Below are 22,686 nucleotides of genomic sequence, written 5' to 3'. Positions count from 1 at the left end.
ATCTGTGTAGGAATTACAGCCCTTTTTATAGAAAGTTCCCCAATTTCAGGGGAGCAAAAGTAATTGGACGATTGGCTGCTCAGCCGTTTCTTGGCCAGCAGTGTGTCTTTGCATAACTAGTTCATGCACCAGCAAGCTAACAAATGAGTGTCATGGCCAATAAAGCAGGGCATTGTGAGGCTGAAAAATCTAAATAAATCGATCAGAGACACTCGGTGTGTCAAAAGGAAGGAAGAATGTACTGGTGAGCTCAGCAACAGCAAACTACCAGGTAGACCACAGAAGACCACTGTTGTGGATGACCGAAGAATGCATTCAACAGTGAAGAAAACCCCCTTTTCAACTGTCGAACACATTAAGAACACGCTCCAGGACGTAGGCATAGGTGTTTCAAAGACTACCATAAAGAGAAGACTACACCAGCACACCCTCAGAGGGTTCACCTTACCAGTGCAAACCACTAGTAAGCCTCAAAAACAGAACAGCCAGGTTGAAAGTACACAAAAGAACTAGAGCTCTGGAACAAAGTATTCTGGACAGAAGAGACGAGTATTAACCTGTACCGAAGTGACGGAAAGAGGAAAGTGTGGAATAAGAATGGAACTGCTCACGATAGCAAGGCATGCCATCTCATCAGCCAATCATGATGGAGACAGTGTCATGGCCTGGGCATGTACGGCTGCCACTGGGACTGGCTCATTAGCCCTTATTGATGATGTGACAGCTGACGGCAGCAGCAGGATGAATTCTGAAGTGTACTGGAACTGCCTCCTCAAATTCCTCGAAACTCACTGGATGGACGGCAGCAGGATAATGAGTCAATCAAAGCAATAATACGGCAAAAATAACAAATCTCACTCTATCGGAGAGCACTGTGGCTCTCATGCACGTAGGCACACACACAGAAAAACACACGCACACAAACACACACCCAAATGCACACACGCATGCAAGCACGCGCGAAAACACACACACACACAAACACATACAGAAAACACACCCAAATGCACACACATACACACAAACAAACACACACACACACAAGCACGCAAACACCTACGAGCACACACACACACACACACACAAACGCACATGCACAAAAACACATACACGCATACAAACACGCATTCACACACATGCACACGCATGTGTGTAAATGTGCACATGCACACACGCACACATAATCACACACATACACAAACACACACACACACACACACACACAAACAAGCACACACATGCATGTACACACAATTCAGATTTTTATCAACTGTATAAATTTTATCATTTAATCATTTCTTCATTTCACTGCTTAATTTTTCAGATTTGATTAGCCTTATCTGAAAATGAATGGAAATCTGAGCAAAGGTTTGGCTTTAAAATCCTAAGCTGGTTGTGTATATGTACACACATTCATGTGTTTATATTTGGATATGCATGTGTATACTAGCCTACATGCCGAATTTCTGTTACGTTGTGTCACGGCCATAAAAAAGCCGATTGTTATGAAATGGAGTGAAAGTGAAGTGACCCCGAAGTCAACCTCATCATTTAAACACTCGAATAGAAACCGCTTAGACCGCGAAACACCAGCTCCCCCCCCCCCCCACCACCCTCCCCCATTTACCCAGGCTGCGAAAGCCATTAGTGTAAATAAATAATGCGCTTCCAAGAAGCGTGGGGCGGGGCTCCTGCCGAGCTGGGGGCCCTATCTGATGCGCTGGGGGCCGTTATCGCCTGCGTTTCCACCGCATGGGGGCCCAAATCCATCTCCTGCAACAGATATACACCCCCCCCAACCCCCCCCTGCATGAACCCCCCCACCACCCACCCACCTTTGTTTCTGCTTTCTGCTACCCTGTGTCAACACTGCAGGCCATGCATAACCATAACATGTACACATCACGCCAGTGTGCAGTGAGTTAGTAACAAGTACACATCACGCCAGTGTGCAGTGAGTTAGTAACAAGTACACATCACGCCAGTGTGCAGTGAGTTAGTAACAAGTACACATCACACCAGTGTGCAGTGAATTAGTAACGTAAGTCAGTTAAATGTACACATCACGCCAGTGTGCAGTGAGTTAGTAACGAGTACACATCACGCCAGTGTGCAGTGAGTTAGTAACGAGTACACATCACGCCAGTGTGCAGTGAGTTAGTAACGAGTACACATCACGCCAGTGTGCAGTGAGTTAGTAACGAGTACACATCACGCCAGTGTGCAGTGAGTTAGTAACGAGTACACATCACGCCAGTGTGCAGTGAGTTAGTAACAAGTACACATCACACCAGTGTGCAGTGAGTTAGTAACGAGTACACATCACACCAGTGTGCAGTGAGTTAGTAACGAGTACACATCACGCCAGTGTGCAGTGAGTTAGTAACGAGTACACATCACGCCAGTGTGCAGTGAATTAGTAATATAAGTCAGTTAAATTAACACATCACACCAGTGTGCAGTGAGTTAGTAACATAAGTCAGTTAAATGAACACATCACACCAGTGTGCAGTGAGTTAGTAACAAGTACACATCACGCCAGTGTGCAGTGAGTTAGTAACGAGTACACATCACACCAGTGTGCAGTGAGTTAGTAACAAGTACACATCACGCCAGTGTGCAGTGAGTTAGTAACAAGTACACATTACGCCAGTGTGCAGTGAATTAGTAACATAAGTCAGTTAAATGAACACATCACACCAGTGTGCAGTGAGTTAGTAACAGGATCACATCACGCCAGTGTGCAGTGAATTAGTAATGAGTACACATCACACCAGTGTGCAGTGAGTTAGTAACAGGAACACATCACGCCAGTGTGTAACAGGATCATTTAGAAATCACCAGAAATGAAGTGAGCGTCACAGACCCCATAATCCAGTGTGCACCACCGCCTCGACTCACAGCAGCAACCCGCGCAGCACCTCTCCGGTGCGACTTTAGCTAGGCTTGTCACGGTGTTCGGTTTAACCAGGGGGCATACAGTGCACTAGCCTACACCAGTGCAGCCAGTTCGTCTCAATTAGGTCATTAGGTCAGCAATACAATTATTTTATTTGCCTCCCAAAATTGTGCAATTTCTGTCAACATTCAAAATCGTGGACACATGTACTTATCCTTCCCTGCACTCATACCGAGAGAATATTCGTGGCAATGCGCCGGTTTTGTAATTCAAACAAACCACGAAGGGCAGGTTTTATTAGCCGTCAAAGCAGGTTGTGCTGAAACCGATTGGTGTATATTTAAGGGCTGTCCATGCAAGAAATCTGGGAAATATCTGAACTGAAGCAATTTTGTAAGGAGGAATGGTCTAAAATTCCACCTAATCATTGTGCAAGTCTGATCAGCAGCTATAGCCAACATTTGTTGGAGGTTATTACTGATAAAAAAAAGATCCTACCAGTTCCTACTAGATACAAGGTTCGCATACTTTTTCCAGTCTGAACTGTGAATGTTTAGACAACGTGCTCAATAAAGACATGAAAAGTGCAACTGATTGTGTGTTATGAGTTTAAGCAGAACGTGTTTGTTTATTATTGTGACTGATGAAGATAAAACCACATGTAATGAGTAATTAATAAAGAAGTCCAAATTCAGGTAATTCCAAAGAGTTCACCAACTTTTTCTTGCAATTGTAAGGACACTGAAATAAGGACACAGGCATACACTAAGAACGCTGAAATAAGAACGCTGACATAAGCACACTGAAATAAGGACACAGACATAAGAACGCTGATATAAGCACACTGAAATAAGGACACAGGCAAACACTAAGAACACTGAAATAAGAACGCTGATATAAGCACACTGAAATAAGGACACAGGCAAACACTAAGAACACTGAAATAAGAACGCTGATATAAGCACACTGAAATAAGGACACAGACATAAGAACGCTGATATAAGCACACTGAAATAAGGACACAGACATAAGAACGCTGATATAAGCACACTGAAACATGGTGTAATTTAAAACCGCAGCCTCCCTGGGGATGATAATGGGAACTATGACGATGATGATGACGATTATGGTGACGAAGCTCACTCACCCTCCGCGCCAGACCCAGGGCAATGTAACACTTTTCTCCGGAATCCACGATCTCCACCTCGAAGTAGTGAGAGCGCGTGCTAAGAGGAGCCCGCGCCTGGGCCAGGCCCACGTCCATTATACTCTTCCCCTTCCCTGTGTACTCCAACAGCTAGAGAGAGAGAGAGACAGAGAGCATTCATTATACTCTTCCCCTTCCCTGTGTACTCCAACAGCTAGAGAGAGAGAGCATCGATTATACTCTTCCCCTTCCCTATGTACTCCAACAGCTGAAGAGAGAGAGAGCATTCATTATACTCTTCCCCTTCCCTGTGTACTCCACCAGCTAGAGAGAACAAGAGCTCTACCTTCCTCTGACTACCTAAGAGAGAGAAGACAGAGAGCATTCATTATACTCTTCCCCTTCCCTGTGTACTCCAACAGCTAGAGAGAGAGAGAGACAGAGAGCATTCATTATACTCTTCCCCTTCCCTGTGTACTCCAACAGCTAGAGAGAGAGAGAGAGACAGAGAGCATTCATTATACTCTTCCCCTTCCCTGTGTACTCCAACAGCTAGAGAGAGAGAGACAGAGAGCATTCATTATACTCTTCCCCTTCCCTGTGCACTCCAACAGCTAGAGAGAGAGAGACAGAGAGCATTCATTATACTCTTCCCCTTCCCTGCGCACTCCAACAGCTAGACAGAGAGAGAGAGACTGTATACCTTCCCTTCCTGTGCACTCCAAAGCTGGAGAGAGAGAGCATCCATTATACTCTTCCCTTCCCTATGTACTCCACAGCTGGAGAAGAGAGCTTTACTCTCCTTCCTGTATCCACGTAAGAGAGTAGAGAGTGAGAGAGAGAGCACACCCATTATACTCTTCCCTTTCCTTGTGTACTCTGACAGCTAGAGAGGGGATAGAGAGAGAGAGAGCATCTATTATACTCTTCCCCTTCCCTGTGTACTCCAACAGCTAGAGAGAGAGAGATTGAAGGAGGGAGAGAAAGCGATGTAAATATTTTTTTAATATTATCATGTAACTAGCAGCGCATCTCCAGTTTCATTCTTTATTTTACTTCCAATTATTATTTCTATTTCTATTATTGTTGTAGATAACAACTATGTCATTTCTGTTACTACTAAGTAATTCAATTGTTTAGATTTAATGTATTTCATTTTATTTAATTTCACATAGAGTGAAGAGACAGGTTGAGAGAGAGAGAGAGAGATTGTCAGATTCTCTAACACCGCAAAAAAGACACGGGATCACACAGCACTGAACAGCCATCAGGCAAATAAAACCACATTTCAAATCAAACGACTTGAATTTGAGAGAAAAGAAAGAAGGGAGGGAGAGCAGCAGAGACAAGAGCCAAGGAAAGGAAGAGAAAGACAGAAAGATGAGAAAGGAGAGAAAAACCCCACGCACACAGACAGCGGGGCTTTTCCATTACAGCCTTTTGCCCGTCCATCAGAGGCCATGTTGGGCACGGGCCAGCAGACTTTGGGGGGGTAATTCAACATGAATGAGAGGAGCGCGGGCAGCGATGGGCCGGTCTGTTTGGGCCTGTGTTTGTGGCAACGAGCAGCTCTGCCTTACGACCGACGGAAGGAAGGAGCCGTGTCAGACCGCGCCAGGCCAACAAGACTGGGCGAAGGGCCCTCGCAATCCGGAGCTGGACCACACCCCCCCATACTGCAGAACACACCCCCCGATACTACAGACCACACCCCCGATACAACAGACCACACCCTTCGATACTGCTGACCACGCCCCCTGATACTGCAGACCGCATCCCCCGATACTGCAGACCACACCCCCGATACAACAGACCACGCCCTTCGGTACTGCAGACCACGCCCCCTGATACTGCAGACTGTGCCCCCTCATACAACAGACCACGCCCCCCCCCATACTGCATACTACGCCGGGCGGGTACCTGAGATCAAGGCCACACCTACTTTCCCAAAGGTGGGGAGGAGGTGACTATTCTACGGCCGAAAGGCCGCACAGAACTACAGGCAAACCAGCGACTTTTATACACCCTACCGCCTATACAGTACAACAGGAGAGCCAGCGACTATTTTACACCCTACCGCCTATACAGTACAACAGGAGAGCCAGCGACTATTTTACACCCTACCGCCTATACAGTACAACAGGAGAGCCAACGACTATTTTACACCCTACCGCCTATACAGTACAATAGAAGAGCCAACGACTATTTTACACCCTACCGCCTATACAGTACAATAGAACAGCCAGGGACTATTTTACACCCTACAGCATCCAGCTTACAGTCACAGCTGCATCTTTTTATTCATTAATATCCATACACTCGGCACACACCAATTTTTCCGTGTTACATTATATGGATATACGGATATTTCCGGCACCTCCGTCCAATTTCTCTCTCTACTATTAAAAAGATTCCTGACCTTTTTAATCTCAAACCCCCCTAAAATAACACACGCTTCATCTCATCCAAATGCCTGGGATGCATACAGACGGGTGACAAATTAAAGGGAAAACCTGAATAAATGAGTGGAGAAACATAACGAACGCAGATGCTTCCATACTGGTGTACTGCATGATGCAATTAAGCAATTAACATCCTATCATGCTCTGTGGCGTGTAGCCTATATAAATGCTGAGTAGGCAGAGCTGACATCGATTTTGGATCAAGATGGCAAGAGAAAAAGGTCTAAGTGACTCTGAAAGAGGGTTCATTATTGGGACACGCATATGGCAGGAGCTTCAGCCAAACACACTGCTCAACTGGCTAGTGTTTCCGTAGGAACAGTAACTAAAGTGACACCCACATTCAGATCTATGGGAAAGACATCAGTAAATAGGGTTGGAAACTGTAGTCAAAAGTGCACATTGGATGACTGTGATGCTCGTGTGATATGTGACAGAAGAGCAACTCCTCCTCAGGTGACGGAGAATGTCAGTGCAGGACATGATTAGACTGTCAGCGTGAACAGTCCGTCGACAACTACATAGAGAGGGATATTATAGTAGGGTTGCAGAGCATAAAACCCTCATTACAAAGACAAATACACATTTGAGAGTTCAGTGGTGCAAAAACCATAAGCAGTCGTCTACAGAGATGTGGAAAAAAGTGATATGGTCACATGAGTCATCCTTCACCATATTCTCGACAAAAGGGGCGAGTGCATGTGTGGCATCCACCAAGAGAACGGAACAGAATGCTTGACCCCTACAGCAGTGAGGGGGTCCGGTGGTTCTGTTATGCTGTGGGGGGGCATTTTCGTGGCATGTTTTGGGTCCACTAGTCCCCTTAGAGGAAAGGGTCACTGCAAATCAATATAAAGTCACCAGGTCTCAACCCAATTCAACACCCAAGGGAAATAGGCTATATTTTGGAAGAATGGGGTTCCATCCCTCCAGTAGAGTTCCAAAGACTTGGACAATCTATGCCTGCATGCACTGAAGCTGTTCTGGTGGCTTGTGGTGTCCCAACACCTTACTAAGACACCTTACTAAGTTGGTTTTTCCTTTGTCACCCGCCTGTACATTAAAAATCTCCAAATAGAATAAGGATAAATTGGGATATGTCCCATTTTGTTGAGGGAAACACCCCCACTCAGTCCAGAGCACTCGGCATCGTCTCTGAGGGCTGGTTTGTGTTATACAGCAATATTGGTTTGTGATATACAGTAATATTACAGCAATATCCGTGGGTTTTGGAACAGGTGTCCACAGTTATACGCTGCAGTTCTCCGGACAAACTGCAGAAGGAGCCAATGAGAATCCAGTGAAATTCAAACCCAACACAAGGACACCGTGGCTGGAATTCAATTAGCATGCTGAGATTTTAGCCATCGCTGAAATGTGACAAATTTGTTTTTGACAAAACAAGCCAATCAGCAAAGATGCATTCTTTCCTGCGAAGAACAGATGCGGGCGGGCGGAGTTCCAAACCCACATCCAGGATGGTCATGTTTCAAGAGCCCGAAACAGCGGAAAAAATGAGGGTATCGTTCATCCGCTCGAAATGAATACGATGAAAGACAACTCACATCAACGCAAACTGCTACACAAGAAGCGGCAAAGACCAGGTCATGTCAATGTGATTAACCTATGACAGCCATCTGTAAACAACACCAGAAAAAGCTATTTATGCAAAGGGTCAGCTCCATTGAAATCTAAACTGAATCTTGCTTCAGGGCTAAATTGCAATTCAAATGTACGGGAGGGCCCTTGCGACACACTCAATTGGTCAATCTTTGGTGTCCACAGCTGCAGACTGGACCCTGCAGCTGCAGGCATGATTCAACAGGCTGATACGCACGCACCCACCCGCCCCCCGCGAAGTTGTAAAAATCGCCCCCAGGAAAAAGACAAATAAAATTAGGAGCCTAGATTTCGGATTGCCGCCTGTGCCCCTTGAGTTACGATGCTCCGATGCACAGAACTGTTACGCTGTGCTGATGCCCGCGGGAGAGAAGGGGACAGGCCGCACCAGACAAACTAATCCTACCCCGAAGAACATGAGTTCCACTGTTGGGGAAAAAAAATGTAACAATTCCAGTTCTTTTTTTTTTTTTTTTTTTGCGTGAGTTTGCTTTGTTCTAGGTTCTCGTGCAGCGGAGCTGAGTCATCAAAATGACCCGTAAAATGTTCCAGGCTTTTCTGCTTATTTATTTATTTTCATCATCCCTGTAAAATGCTCCTCGGCCCTTCCAAAGGCTCTGGAGAGCGTGTGGCCCCAAGCTGACCCCCGCCCCGGCCGCTGGGGCGCAGACACAAGAGTTTTTTCCACTCCGCCCCTCCCCTCCCCTCTCTCCTCTCCTTTAAGGCCACCGTTTCCAATTCGCTACACGCCGTTTTAATTACCCAGAGATTTCCGTGCACGAAAAAAAAAAAAAAAAAAGAAGCCAACTGCTAACAGTCATGGAAAACATTTCTGGGCCGTCGTTTACAAATTTTTGCATTCTTGTTCATCTCAATAAAAACGAAGAAAAAAAAACCATCAGGCACGGGTCAGACAATGTGGGGAGTTTTTCATTTTGGGTGGGGGGGGGGGGGGGGGGCGTTAGAGGGTAAGAATGTCTGGTGACTGTGGAGAAATGGAACCAATCTCCTTGGATGTGGCAGCACACAAGTGAGACCTACACACAGAAGCAGAAAATAAACAAAAAGTCCAGCACGCACAGTGACTTAATCCACAGCAGGCAGGCATGCACGCGAAAGTTAGCGGGCTGGCACCGAAGCGCATTTTCCCCTGGTCGCGTCGACGGCTAGGCGATGCCACCTAGCACCGTGTGCACGCCGAGTTACTTTACTCACAGAAGCACTTTCCTCCGCGCTTTCTTCCACTTCACAGATAAACTGAAACGTAAAACTTTCAGCCAGGACAGTTTAGCCAGGTAACTAGAACAAAAACAAGAACTTTCACGATAGCATTTACCAGCTAAAAAAAAAAAACCTTAACAGGAACTACATCAAAAACCTTAGCTAGAGCCAATACAAGAACATTTACAAGAACAAAAGCATGAGCCTTTACAAGAACCAAACCTAGAACTTCCAGAATTACAAGAACCACCCAACAACGAACATGAACTACACAAGTACCAAAACAAAAACTTGAACAAGAACCGCAAGACGAATCACAACATGAACCAAACACGCCTAAATTGTAATTTCGCAATGACATCATGACAACTTCACAGCATCCAGGACAAAAAGTTTAACAGTCACCCAGGACAGAGCAGAAGGGCAGGATGGAAGCAAAGCGGCCCTGGGGGATCAGAGCCCCCTGTTCCCGCCTGGTCACTGGCTCTGAGGGACTCAGAGGATTGAGGATTGTAGGGAACTCTGGGGTCTGGCTTGTAAGGGAACACAGAGCGATTTACCCTTTCACCAACCTCTCAAATCCACTTCTGGGCCTCTCCGTGCTCCCGGCAAGGCCTCCTCAAGCCAAGGAACGGGGCACTAATTTGAAGGGCACCCACTGACGCCCTCCCCCCCTTCCCCCCCCTTTGATCTTTCGCGCTCCTCACTCCCAGACAGCCGCTGCTCCAATCTTTTAGGAAGGTGGGGGTGGGGAGTAGGTAGTCACACCTTTCCCCGCAGTTCTGACGAGAGGGGGCACGTTAAATTAACCTGCCACCCCCCCCTCCCAGCAGCCCTCAGCATGATTCATGTAGAGTGGTGACAGACTCTCTCTTTCTCTCATTCCTGTCATGGGGGGGGGGGGGGTGGGGGGTGCAGGAGCTTGTTTTGTTGACCTGCTGCCCAGGCAACAGGTGCAGCATGTTTTAGAACATCCAAATTCCCAGACAATATCCTCCCCCCAAGCTCCATAGAAAGCTATGAGTGAGAGCGAGCCAGGGGGACAAGGGACTCCCCACCATTGCATTGACATTCTATTACATTACATTCACAATTCATTATGTGACATTCAATTTTTTAAATGAATTGAATTATTTGTTATTTCACACTGAAACCAACGAGCACGTATGCAAGTTAAACACTACAATGATAATCATTACTATAACTGTATATCAATAGACCAAAATGTACACAATGATATACGTAACTGGTCAGTTAGCCTTTAAGATTTGAGATCACAAATATGTGATTAGAATGTTCTTAACTGAACATTCTAATGCTGATGTCACAGTCACTACTGTTGATAGAAAACAATGGATTTCTAGAACACAGACTTAAAATTAAGAAGAGGAAAAAACAATCCAAAAAATCCTACTCTTCAACAGGTTAAATCTAATTAATTTTTGGCAGATGCTATTAGCACCCAGGTGCCAGTAGCCAACAATGCTATTTGCACCCGGGCACACATTAGATACTGTATGTGTATATGTACTGTATGTGTATTTTAGAAACAGCATCAGAGTCCTGATCTGCTGCACCGCGTAAAGGACAAAGGTGAGGGGGTGTTTCCATGAGGCCGGACCAAGTCTGACAGTCTGACAGTCTCTGCCACGCAGTAGCGGGCACCAGGGACCGCCCCATGGACTCACATTAACTCCGATCCCGAGTCGTAGCGTGCTGTGCTTCAGAACCGGGACTTACAAACTTGTTAACATAACCCGTGAGTGGCTAGAGCCACAGCTTGTTGGGCTTTGTGGAGGCGAGGGGTGGGGGTGAGGGGGCCGCGTGTAAATAGCCGAATAGCTGCCGTGTGACTATTCTCACCCGGGTGCAAACAGACACTCCGTTCATTTTTATAACCGATATGCTGACCTGTTGCCGTTCCTCCCAAAATAACTCAAAAGGCCGTCAAAAAGCCGTTTCAAAGGGAGTTGACTGAAATAGATTTTTCTCTCGCTGCGACGGGGCTGGAGGAGGCTGGAAGCAGAGAAGGTTCCAGAACTCCTCGCGCTCGCACGCTGTCCGTGAGGCCGGCCCCAGCCTGGGTCTCGGGCTCGTCCAGTTTCCCAGGCCTCCGGGTGTTTTGCAACGACACCTTTCCTCTTTTTTTCCATGACATCTGCGCAGCGAGCGTCGGGTGCATCACACGCCTGTTTACACGCCATTAAAAACGCGCTCCAGATGTGCACCAGCGCTCTTTAAATAACGCGCTGCGAGCAAGTCTGCTCCTGCCGCCAATTTGGGAAGGGGGAAAAAAAAATAAAAAGTTTGCGTGGGTTTGTTTAAATCGTCTGTGTACGTGTTGGTGAGCATCTGTGTGTCATCTTCCCATAACAGAAGACCCCCGGGAACTGAAGTGCGCCGATTAAATTCCTTTTGCGTGTGCGTGCGTGTGCGAGAGAGAGAGAGAGCGCGAGAGGATTTATGAATGTATGTATGCATGCCTTTGCTCGTGTGTGTATTTGTGTGTGTGTCCATGCGTGAGAGAGAGTGAGAGAGACAGTACATACAGTACTCTCCAAAAGTATTCACAGCCTTGAAAGAGAATACTGTAAAATAGAATGCTCCAGTGCTACGGAGACAACCACTGATCAAGCGCTATTTGGTACTCAAATAAAATGAGGCTACTTTATAATAAATGAATGTGAAGTGACAATTTGTGAAATACCATTATTTTTACACTGCTGCTTCCACATGATGGTTTTTATTAAACAGCATCTTGAGCTCTGTTTGAAGTGTTTATTTTCTTATAAATTGTCATTCTCAGATGTGCTTAGGCAACAACAGCAAGTAGTCTAGCCTACAGCCTAGTTTTTTTTTCCTGACAATGAAAAAAAAAAAAGCTTATATATAGGCCTATTCCACAATTTTTTATGTAGCTAGCTAGCTATAGCTAATGATTCCAGTTTCCACTTTGCTACACGAAAGACTGACAGCACTACATATAATCTCTGACTGACTGCTTCTTTCCAATCTGGTATATTTTCCCGGTATATTTGCAGGCATATGCAGGTAATTAAATACTCTGAAAATAAGTGACCAAATTAGCATTTGCAAGGCCAATTTAGCCTGTTATGGTTTCAGTAAGAATTGGTCAGAAAATTCACGTTTCGTGATGACAATTTTTTTAAATTGAAAACTCGCAGCCCGTTCGCACGAAAATGACCCGAGACACTTGAAAGGCGAACGTCTCTGCCTCTGTGCGTGACACCAGCCCACCTCATTTTTTATTTTTTCCATTACAAAGGTGACCAATGAAATCCAGCAGACTGCCATAAAACGAAAAAAAGTGAACAGTCATAAAGAAACGAAACGACGGTAATTTGTCACGCACAATAAAAACACGTGCTCTCCGCATTTCAGGACACGGCGACAGATCTATTTATCAAAAAAAAAAAAGCCTAAGACGAACAGATACATTCCGCCATTCCAGTGCCAAACCCACACCAAACCCAATCCCACAGTTCCATTTTGGTCTCATCCGACCGTGACACCTGGTACCAATCAAAGTTCCCAAGCCCGTCTAGCGAACTCCAGATGCTTATTTCTGTTGATTGCTCTCAATAGAGGCTTTTTTTTCTGGCGATGCCGGTAAAAAGCCCATTGGCATGCAAGTCTGACGGTAGGTTTGGGGACAGTTTTGTGGACCTCCGTCTGTGGCCCCTTGATTTTTCTTGCCTCCCGTGCCTGAGCTTCACTGTGCACGGGAGACAACATGGACGCGTGTCCTCTACCAGGCAGGTGTACCACTCTCCCAGTGCTTTTAAGCTTCTCAATTATTGACCTAATTGTGGGAGGTTTTTAAAAAAAAATTTAGTTTGTAACCATCTCCTGTCTTGTGAAGGGCAAAAACAGTTCTTAAGATGATCTTGAACTTTGAAATGAAGAGTAGCAGGTTAATACAGAAATCGATTTAACGCAGATCTCATAGGCCTTTATAGGCCTATGCCTATTGTGTTTCATTTAGCTCATAGGCCAACACCTATCTTGTTTTAATTAGGGAGATATCCATTTTATTTATGACTGGCCACTGTCTGTTTTATAACCTATAATAGGCTAAAGTCTATTCTGGAGTAAGAATAGGCCATTTTGTTATACTTCTATTTTTTCACAAGCCTATCTCAAATTCTTTATAGGCTATAGTGTATTTATTTACTCTTAATGCAAGAGCACGTATGCCTTGGTCTACGAATTTGCTTTGCGAAGCAAACGATATCAACATCATATTGTTCTGTTGAACCCACTGCAAGGTTTAGCACCGTAGTTTGTAGCAGCCTCACATCACTGTGCAACTCTGAACACTTAAAAGAACATGGCTTCCACCGCGGCTAATCACAATGACTCAGAAAACGCCTGATTACGTGGCTCAACAAATTTAGCTTGTTTAGACAAAGAAGATCCGTTATATACCAACTGTAAATCACAGGCAGTGAACCTCAGCTAGCGAAGTTCCAGCTGCGTCTGAAGTTCATATTATGCGCATTCAGAGTTTTATTTATAGCACAAATGTGGTGTCATTATTCTTTTGCCTTAATAATGACACCACGTGCACCGAAGCTCTCCAGTTTGCAACTGCTAGGTTTATGCATATTTTTCTGTTTTATTTAGTCCTGCTTTTTGAAATATGGGTAGTTTATATACTGGTAGTTTACACTACTGCCTTAAAAACAAGCCCAGTTCCCTGGAACAACATGTATCTATTCCCTGGGAGAGAAAATATTGTATTTTTGGGGAAAAATATGAATCCTTAATATGTGAGTGTGTGCCTGCGTGCAGGTGCGTGTGTGAGTGAGTGAGTGTGTGTGTGTCTGTGTGTGTGTGTGAATGTGTGTGTGAGAGAGAGCATGTGCATGGAGGTGCAGCAGCATGATTACTTTTCCAGTTTTCCTGAAAAGTCTATTTCTGTGTCCAATCCCAATTTGTGTGCATTTGTATTTCAAGAGGGGGGGGGGAGGGGATTGTGTTGTGTTCTGCAGGGACAGCCAATGTCAACCAATCAGAACAGAGGCCCAGCGTAAAGGTCTCAGCTCTAGCCTATCCGGAGCCACAACCAGCAGGAAGCTGGGACAGTGCAAACCACGCCCTTTCTGAAAACCTCTGAAAAAGTGATCACCATCATCGTCTGAGATGCACATCCTTCACAGAAATCAACCGTGAGAATACTGTGACTGTCAAAAAGGCCAAGACGCCAAACGGTCAAACATAACGGAGCGCGTCCAAACACCGCACGTTCCTCTTCACAAACGCGGGAAACACCCTGTGCGGACTGAGAAGGAGCTGATGACCTCAACACCAGAGGGAACGCGGGGAGGCGGAGTGCGCGCAGAGGGGACCGATGGGAAAAGGATGAACTTTGCAGTAAACTTCTCGTAGCCTCTTGTAGTGAACACTGGCGATTGTTCCAGGGCCTGAGCAGGGTGGTTATGGGTAATGGAGAGCTGGCAAAGAGGAAGGGTAGGGTCTCTGGGTCGATTCAAATAAATGTGTGTGTGTGTGTGTGTGTGTGTGCACTTCTGCTGGAATGTGCATGTGTGCATAAATGAAAGTGCTTCTGTGTGGATGTGTGTGAGCATATATATATATATATATATATCCATCTATCCATTATCTACACCCGCTTATTCCTGGTCAGGGTCGCGAGGGGTCCAGGAGCCTATCCCAGCATGCATTGGGCGAGAGGCAGGAATACACCCTGGACAGGCCGCCTATCTATCGCAAGCCACACATACCATTCACTCACATATACATCCCTATGGGCAATTTACAGTCTGCAATTAGCCTCTCTGCATGCATGTCTTTGGACTGCGTGAGGAAACCAGACACAGGGAGAAGATGCAAACTATATATATAAGTATGTGTGTGTGTGTGTGTGTGTGTCTCTGTCTTAATGGATATTAGTACGCATGCAAATTTTTGCCTGTGTGTGTTTGTGTGCGTGTGTGAGTGTCAATGGAAGAAATATGCACGCAAAGTTGGTGCACACGTGTGCGAGTGTTTGCAAGTATTTGTGTCAGAAATGTGTGTGTGTGTGTGCGTGTAAGGGACAGCTGCACTCCATTAAGATCCCAGATCGGGCAAAATGAGTGAGCGTGACGTCAGGTGACAGAGGAGTGGGAGCAGTCCTGGGGGGTTGGAGGGTTGGGGTGGGGGCAGTTTCTCCAAACTTCCACAGAAATCAGCACTCTGAGTCGCTTCCCTCACTCCGTTTCCATGGACACCAACCCTGAGCCAAGGAGGAAGCCAGCTCCGTGACTCACAGGGTGGGGGTGGGGTGGGGTGGGGTGGGGGGGCAGTGGGGGGTGAGACCCACGGTGATAAACCCCTGGCATTCTGTGAAACTGAATGGGTCCAGTACAAAGTTTCACAACTGCCAAAAAAAACCTCAATGTTTTTTCCCCACCATAAATCTATTCCCAGCTAGAGAATCCTGACATCTCCGATTCCCGCAGTGAGACACTTCCTCAGACACCTCCAGCACGATAAGACTGCAGGCACCAGTAAGCAAAGGGGCACAGCACAGCGGCTGCAGGTTCCATTCCCAAGTGGGGGTGTGACACAGCAAAACAGACTTTCCATCAGCCCTAGTGTAAGTCGGGTCACAGGTCGACTGATCCCAGAAAGGTTTTGGTGAAATCACACCACTACCTTTAGGTGGTGGTGGGGGGGGGTCGGGCATGAATAAAGTTTCACATATGTGGTTGCAATGTCACAAAAGACCACCTGTTCTCCACCTGCTGTCCCATCTTAGAGAGACCACATGAGCGGGTTGGGAGCCTTTCTTAATGAAGACTCTTCAAAAGCACTACTTTCCTCTGGATAACAACGTTGGCCTTTTGTAAATAGTACCAGAGGGTACTGTGCATATGAACGTTTTTATTTTCAAGACAATGGTCTTCTCTGCGAGTTTCGCCTTGTTTTATATTACCACATTCTGCCTTGCTGCAGGTAGCCAGCTGTTGCTGGCTGTGTCTTGTAAATTCTAGTAATGCTGGTAAATGAACTGTACATAGCTTAAAGGGTTTCCAATTCTATATTTCTATGGTTCATTGCCAGAAAAAATAAGCGTTTTTACTCCAGCACAGCGACTACACGTAGTTTTAGCCTGAATGTGTGACCGTGCAAACCTAAAAAGATATCCTGTATTCACAGCAGGGATGGCCGCGACTGTTCGATGGCTGCGACACCCTGTTGCGATATCTTTTCGACGATAAACCTGAGTCAGCCTGAAGTCCTGGTGTCCGCGTCCTGTTCTTCTGGGTGCTCGCATGTAATGAGTTTCATGGGCACTGCATCGTACCCCTGAGCAACAAGATCCTTGCTTCAAAAATACATATGCAGCAGTATAAATGGATTCATTTATAATTTGACGATTTTCTTTAAAACTTTGAAGTCAGACTGGACAAAAGCATCCGCTATGCGCAGATGAGACGACGACGAGACGAGAAACAACATTTTGAAGCACGCCCCCCCCGTCCGCCCCACCTTTAACACGCGCAGCACTCTCACGGTCGGTTAAACTGGCAAGCCGGTGTTTCGGACGAGCCGGTGACTAGCCAGGAGCGAGAGACCGTACCGATGCAGAGACTGCTCTGAGGGCCATTCTGGGGAGACCGTGCAGCCCAACCCGCAGGACGACGCTCCGGACCCTCACACCGACCTCCCCGTGGGGCTTGGGGGGGGTTCCACACGCCACAGCGCCTTCTGCAGAGCGATCCCGCCTCTGCCCGTAACCCTCTCCGCCGTCCCCGTCCGAATGAAGCAGGGAAAACGCACGGACGGCATAACCCTCTGTTCTCGTTTAAAAAAAAAAAGTTCTCATTCCCCGAGGATGAACGAGAGGAAAGAAGAGCGAACGAAAAGGCTGGGGTACGCCTCCCCCCCCGGGGAGGTCGCGCGTGTGTGTTTATGTTCCGTTCGGCTTTCCCCTGTTTGCTTAAGCATTGGCGTGACGTTTCGCGATGTTCGAGAGACAAGCAAAGCGTAACTTCTTCACGTGAGAAAGGATTGCAGACACAGTGGGCAGAGAGGGACTGCTGTAAGATTAATGAGTTTAACGGTGGGTGTGTGTGCAATAAGGGCCTGGGGCGGGGGGGGGGGAAGGGGGGGTGACAGGAGGGCGCGGGACACGGCATGTGTGCCGTCATCGGCTCCGACTTGCCCGTTGCCGTGGAGACGCCCCTTCATCGGCGGAGCACTTTTTGCGCCGCAGGCCGGCGGGACGGCGGCTCCCGTTGAGATAAGCGGGAAAGCCGCCAATTCCACGGGAAGAGGGAGCCGCGCGCTCTCCTGCCCGGGCCCGCCCCCCCATTACACCGCCTCTCAGCTGCCAACACTCAGTCCCAAAACGCCCTGTGCCTGTCAAAACATGCGCTTATCGGTGATCCACTCTACCACCTACCAAAGCTGTCCCCACCCCTCTCCCAACCCCACCCCCTCTCTCTGCTCTTCTCTTAGCCCCACCCCCTCTCCCTAATCCCACTCTTAGCCCCACCCCTCTCTCAGCCACTCTCTGGGCGTAACCCCTCTCTCAGCCCACCCTATCTCCCTACCCTCTCTGTCCCACCCCACTCTCCACCCCACTCTTAGCCCCACCCCTCTCGCAGCCCTTCTCTTAGCCCCACCCCTCTCCCTAATCCCCTCTTAGCCCCCCCTCTCTCAGCCCACCCTATCTCCCTACCCCTTCTCTGTCCACGCACTCTCCACCCCCACTCTAGCCCACCCCTTTTGCCACCTCCTCTAGCCACACCCCCACCCCTCTCTCTAGCCACACCCCCTCCCCCCCCCCTCTCTTAGCCACACCCCCGCTCCCCACCCCTCTTAGCCACACCCCGCTCCCCCACCCCCTCTCTTAGCCACACCCCCTCTCCCCACCCCTCTCTTAGCCACCCCCCTCCCACCCCTCTCTTAGCCACACCCCTTCCCCACCCCCTCTCTTAGCCACACCCTTTGCCACCCTCTCTTAGCCACACCCCTACCCCACCCCCTCTCTTAGCCACACCCCCCCCCCCACCCCTCTCTTAGCCACACCCCTCTCCCCACCCCCTCTCTTAGCCACACCCCCTCCCCACCCCCTCTCTTAGCCACACCCCCTCTCCCCACCCCCTCTCTTAGCCACACCCCCGCTCCCCCACCCCTCTCTTAGCCACACACCCCTCTCCCCACCCCCTCTCTTAGCCACACCCCGCTCCCCCACCCCCTCTCTTAGCCACACCCCCTCTCCCCACCCCCTCTCTTAGCCACACGCCCCGCTTCCCCACTCAGGAAGTCCAGTGAGCTCGTAGCTTGTGAAAAAGCTACAGATAGCTCATTCTGGCCAATTTTCCAAAATTCAATTCGTATTCGCTTATTAGGCAACATTGCAGGTTGGCTAGTTATCGAGCTAGGTCTGCAAACACTGGGAATAACATCATCTGAGCAAATTCATTCAGAGGCTCACAGCTGAGAGGGCAGCATGCCAGCTGTGACCATAGCAAGCTGGCTACCGGTCACTAGATCAGGAAAGTTTCCTAAAAATTTCAGGTAGTCAATGTGCTAGCTAGCTTGCTCGTCCTAGCATGAGCTCCTGACATTAACACTAAGTGACAAAAAATGTTGACTGTACACCGAAAGTGACTGGGGATACAAATTTCATGGCATGGAGAGCGGCTCCTTTCCTGGATATCCTCACCAGAGTGGGCCTGGTGTAAACCAGCAGGTTGCTGGAGTACAGCAATACGCTCACATAGCGTAGCACAGCGAAGTGTCACTCTGGGCTACCACACAGCCGGCTCCCCTGCTTCAAATAGGGATTTCGTTTTCCGCAGAAAATAAGGTCTGTGGTTAATGTAGGCCTAAGGGAGTTTCATGTCTTGCTCTACGAGATAAATTACACCCATTAATATCTCCACCGTGAATTTTAAAGCCATTATGTGCTTTAAAAAAGTAAGTTGCTAACAATTTGGTATATTGAAACTACAACAACGGTCGCAATCTGGCAAGTTTCCATGCTAGCCCGTCTCCACGTGACCACCGTTGTAGTTTCACTATAGTAACTTACTTTTTAAAAGCACATAACAGCTTTGAAATGCACGGTTCAGATATTAATTAAGTAGTTTATCTCGCTTAAGCTTACGATTAAGACCTTATTTTCGGCAGGATCCCTTTGCAAAAAGAGCATTGGAAATTTGCCAAGGGAACCCATGGTGGAAGAAACTTCCGAGCTAGCCTACAAAAAGGCACCATCACTGTGACTCTCCATTGACCTGAGCTGTACACCAGAGGGCTTCTGGGTTCAGATCTCTGGTGAAGGAAGTCCACATTTATACTCAGAGCGCAAGCGGCTTGGATTTAAATGCAGTGATCTCAATAAGACCAGAGAGACTGGGGAGGAGGACGGAGAAACGGATTTGTACCAATAGAAGACGTTTGCCATAAAAGGCGCTACTGCTGCTCGGCTGGCTTTCACAGTGCTTCATATAAAGGTCCATAAAATGGCGACTCCCGCCCTGGAGCAAGGCTTACGATGCCACTGACGCCTTTTTACCAACACCCACTTTTGGCTACAATGCTTCAGCTATGTAACACAGCACGTCAAAAACATGATGTCACGTACTGTAGATCTAAATCAGGCATGCATTTGTCAAAACAAATATCCAATAAACTACAACAGTCATAATATAACCGAAGATATGTAAACCAGACAGGATGCATTTTGTCTGAAAATCCAAAATATGTAAATTTAAAAATATGAACATATAAACAAATACCTTCTCAGAGGAAAGACATTTTGGTTCATAATGCTGATGATGGCTTCCCTGACACTTCCTGAATTTGGAGACCTGTAAGTATGGAGATCCCAGAGTTTGCAGACCCCTTAGTTTAGGGACTCCTGGGTTTGGGGACACCAGGGTTTGGCTACCCCTGGGTTTGGGGACCCCTGGGTTTGGTGAACCCTGGGTTTGCGGGCCCCAGGGTCAGTGCCGCGCAGCAAAGTCCTTACCGTGCCGCGAATGCAGACGTCGTGCAGTCGGACCCAGTCTTCCTCCCCGCTGTCCACCACCATGGCGCTGTCTTCTTCAGCCACGCCCTCCCATTCCGCCTCCAGGTCCAGCCTCACCTCCTCCCCCAGAGAGTGCATCCCAACTGCAGGGTAGAGCCTGTCTAGAGCCTGAGGCACCAGCACGGAGCCCACCTGCACAACACACACACCACTATATATTACACATACACCTGCACAACACACACACCACAATATATATTACACGTACACCTGCACAACATAACCACAATATATTACACATACACCTTCACAACACACACCACAGTATATACTACACATACACCTGCACAACATAACCACAATATATTACACATACACCTGCACAACACACACCACAATATATACACTAATCAATACACAAATTACACCCTGCACAAAAACACACCACAATATATATTACATGTACACCTGCACAACACACACACCACAATATATATTACACGTACACCTGCACAACATAACCACAATACATTACACATACACCTGCACAACACACACACCACAATATATATTACATGTACACCTGCATAACATAACCACAATATATTACACATACACCTGCACAACATAACCACAATATATTACACATACACCTGCACAACATAATCTCAATATATTACACATACACCTGCACAACATAACCACAATATATTACACATACACCTGCACAACATACACACGCAACAATATTACATACACATAGGCCCCTTAGTTCCAGGGAAGGCCAATCTTAATGCAATGACATTCTAGACAATTTTGTGCTTCCAACTTTGTGGTAACAGTTTGGGAAAGGCCCTTTCCTGTATCAGCATGACAATGCCCCCGGGCACGCAGCAAATGACCTTCATAATAGTTTTGTCGAGATCAGTGTGGATGAACTTGAATGGCCTGCACAGAACCGTGACCTCACCCCCATCCAACACCTTTGGGATCAACTGGAAAGCCAACTGTGAGCCAGGCCTAATCGCCCAATCAGTGCCCTAACTTACTAAAGCTCTTCTGGCTTAATGGAAGCAAATCCCTGCAGCAGTGCTTCAACATCTAGTATAAAGACTTCCCAGAAGAGTGGAGGTTGTTACAGAAGCAAAGGGTGGACCAACAACATATTAATGCCCATAATTTTGGATGTCAGGTGTCCACATACTTTTGGCCTTGAAGTGTATAAACACCTACACACGCATGCACTGTATGCGCACATACACACACACACACAAGCACACGCACACGCACACACCAACGTAAGGAGGACTGTAACGAGTGGAATGCCATTTACTAAGACTGGTAACCGCTTGGTAAGGATCATCACCAACACAGTGCCTAAACGAATACACCCCTCTAATAGAAACCACCAGGAGATCACCAACACCGCGCCTGGATCTCAGTACTCAAAACGCTCGCTGAAACAAAACGAAGTACCGCTCAGCCCGGGGACAGAGAGTTCGGTTCTCTCTCATCAATATTCGTGAAAGAAGTCCCGCGTTAAAAAAAAGCGGAGCGCTGTCGACGTTCCCGTCCGAGAGCGAGATGAACGCGGCCATTTTGTGGCGAGCGAGAGAGAGAGACCGCTCGGAACACTGAACAATCGCTCGGCTTTCATTCGCTCAGCCCTCGGCTGGATGGCAGGCGGGGGCTCCGACTGTTCTTACATAACATCCTGGGATCAAAGGAATGCCCAGAAACGGGAAGTCTTTCTTTTTCTTTGACCGGTACATTCCCGTTGGGCCTTCGGCACACCGACGGAGAGGACGGACGGTGAGAGGCGAGGGACGGGAAGACGCCGGCTGCTTATGACCGCGGTTCTCGCTTGCCGTTTGCAGCGCCACCCACGGGAGTGGGTTCGAGGGCGTGGCCGTACCTCATTGCCGTTCCTGGTGAAGAAGACGGTGACCAGGCCCGCCTCCGCCCTCTCCAGGTAAACCCCGCAGCCGATCCGGTCGCCACGTTTACACTTGGGACCAAACTGCTGACCCCTCCCGTCCCCGTTGTACAACCTGCGGGGCAGAATTTTCAACCAATGACCATTGTGGCCCAGAGCGACACATTGTGGCACAAAGCGACAGAGTGACACAATGTGGCACAGAGCGACAGAGCAACACATTGTGGCATAGAGCGACAGGGCGACACAATGTGGCACAGAGCGACAGAGCAACACATTGTGGCATAGAGCGACAGGGCGACACAATGTGGCACAGAGCGACAGAGCGACACATTGTGGCATAGAGTGACACATTGTGGCACAGAGCGACAGAGCGACACATTG

General features: G+C 47.6%; 1 protein-coding gene across 4 annotated transcripts in view; it reads right to left on the bottom strand.

Annotated features, from left to right (window-relative positions):
- The window catches only part of LOC135234683 (SPRY domain-containing protein 3-like), a 43,386-nt gene that overhangs the window by 7,376 nt on the left and 13,324 nt on the right, over window positions 1-22,686 (bottom strand). For all 4 annotated transcript variants that reach the window (XM_064299524.1, XM_064299525.1, XM_064299527.1 and 1 more), the window contains 3 exons: window positions 22,282-22,417; window positions 20,367-20,558; window positions 4,047-4,196 (listed from right to left, as the gene is read on the bottom strand). In XM_064299524.1, coding sequence (XP_064155594.1) covers window positions 4,047-4,196; window positions 20,367-20,558; window positions 22,282-22,417 — 478 coding nt within the window. The remainder of the gene's footprint in view (window positions 1-4,046; window positions 4,197-20,366; window positions 20,559-22,281; window positions 22,418-22,686) is intronic.

Source organism: Anguilla rostrata, chromosome 11 (assembly GCF_018555375.3).
Source record: "Anguilla rostrata isolate EN2019 chromosome 11, ASM1855537v3, whole genome shotgun sequence".
Taxonomy (NCBI): domain Eukaryota; kingdom Metazoa; phylum Chordata; class Actinopteri; order Anguilliformes; family Anguillidae; genus Anguilla; species Anguilla rostrata.
The sequence above is the reverse complement of the archived record's forward strand: the minus strand, read 5'-3'. Positions and strand labels throughout refer to the sequence as shown.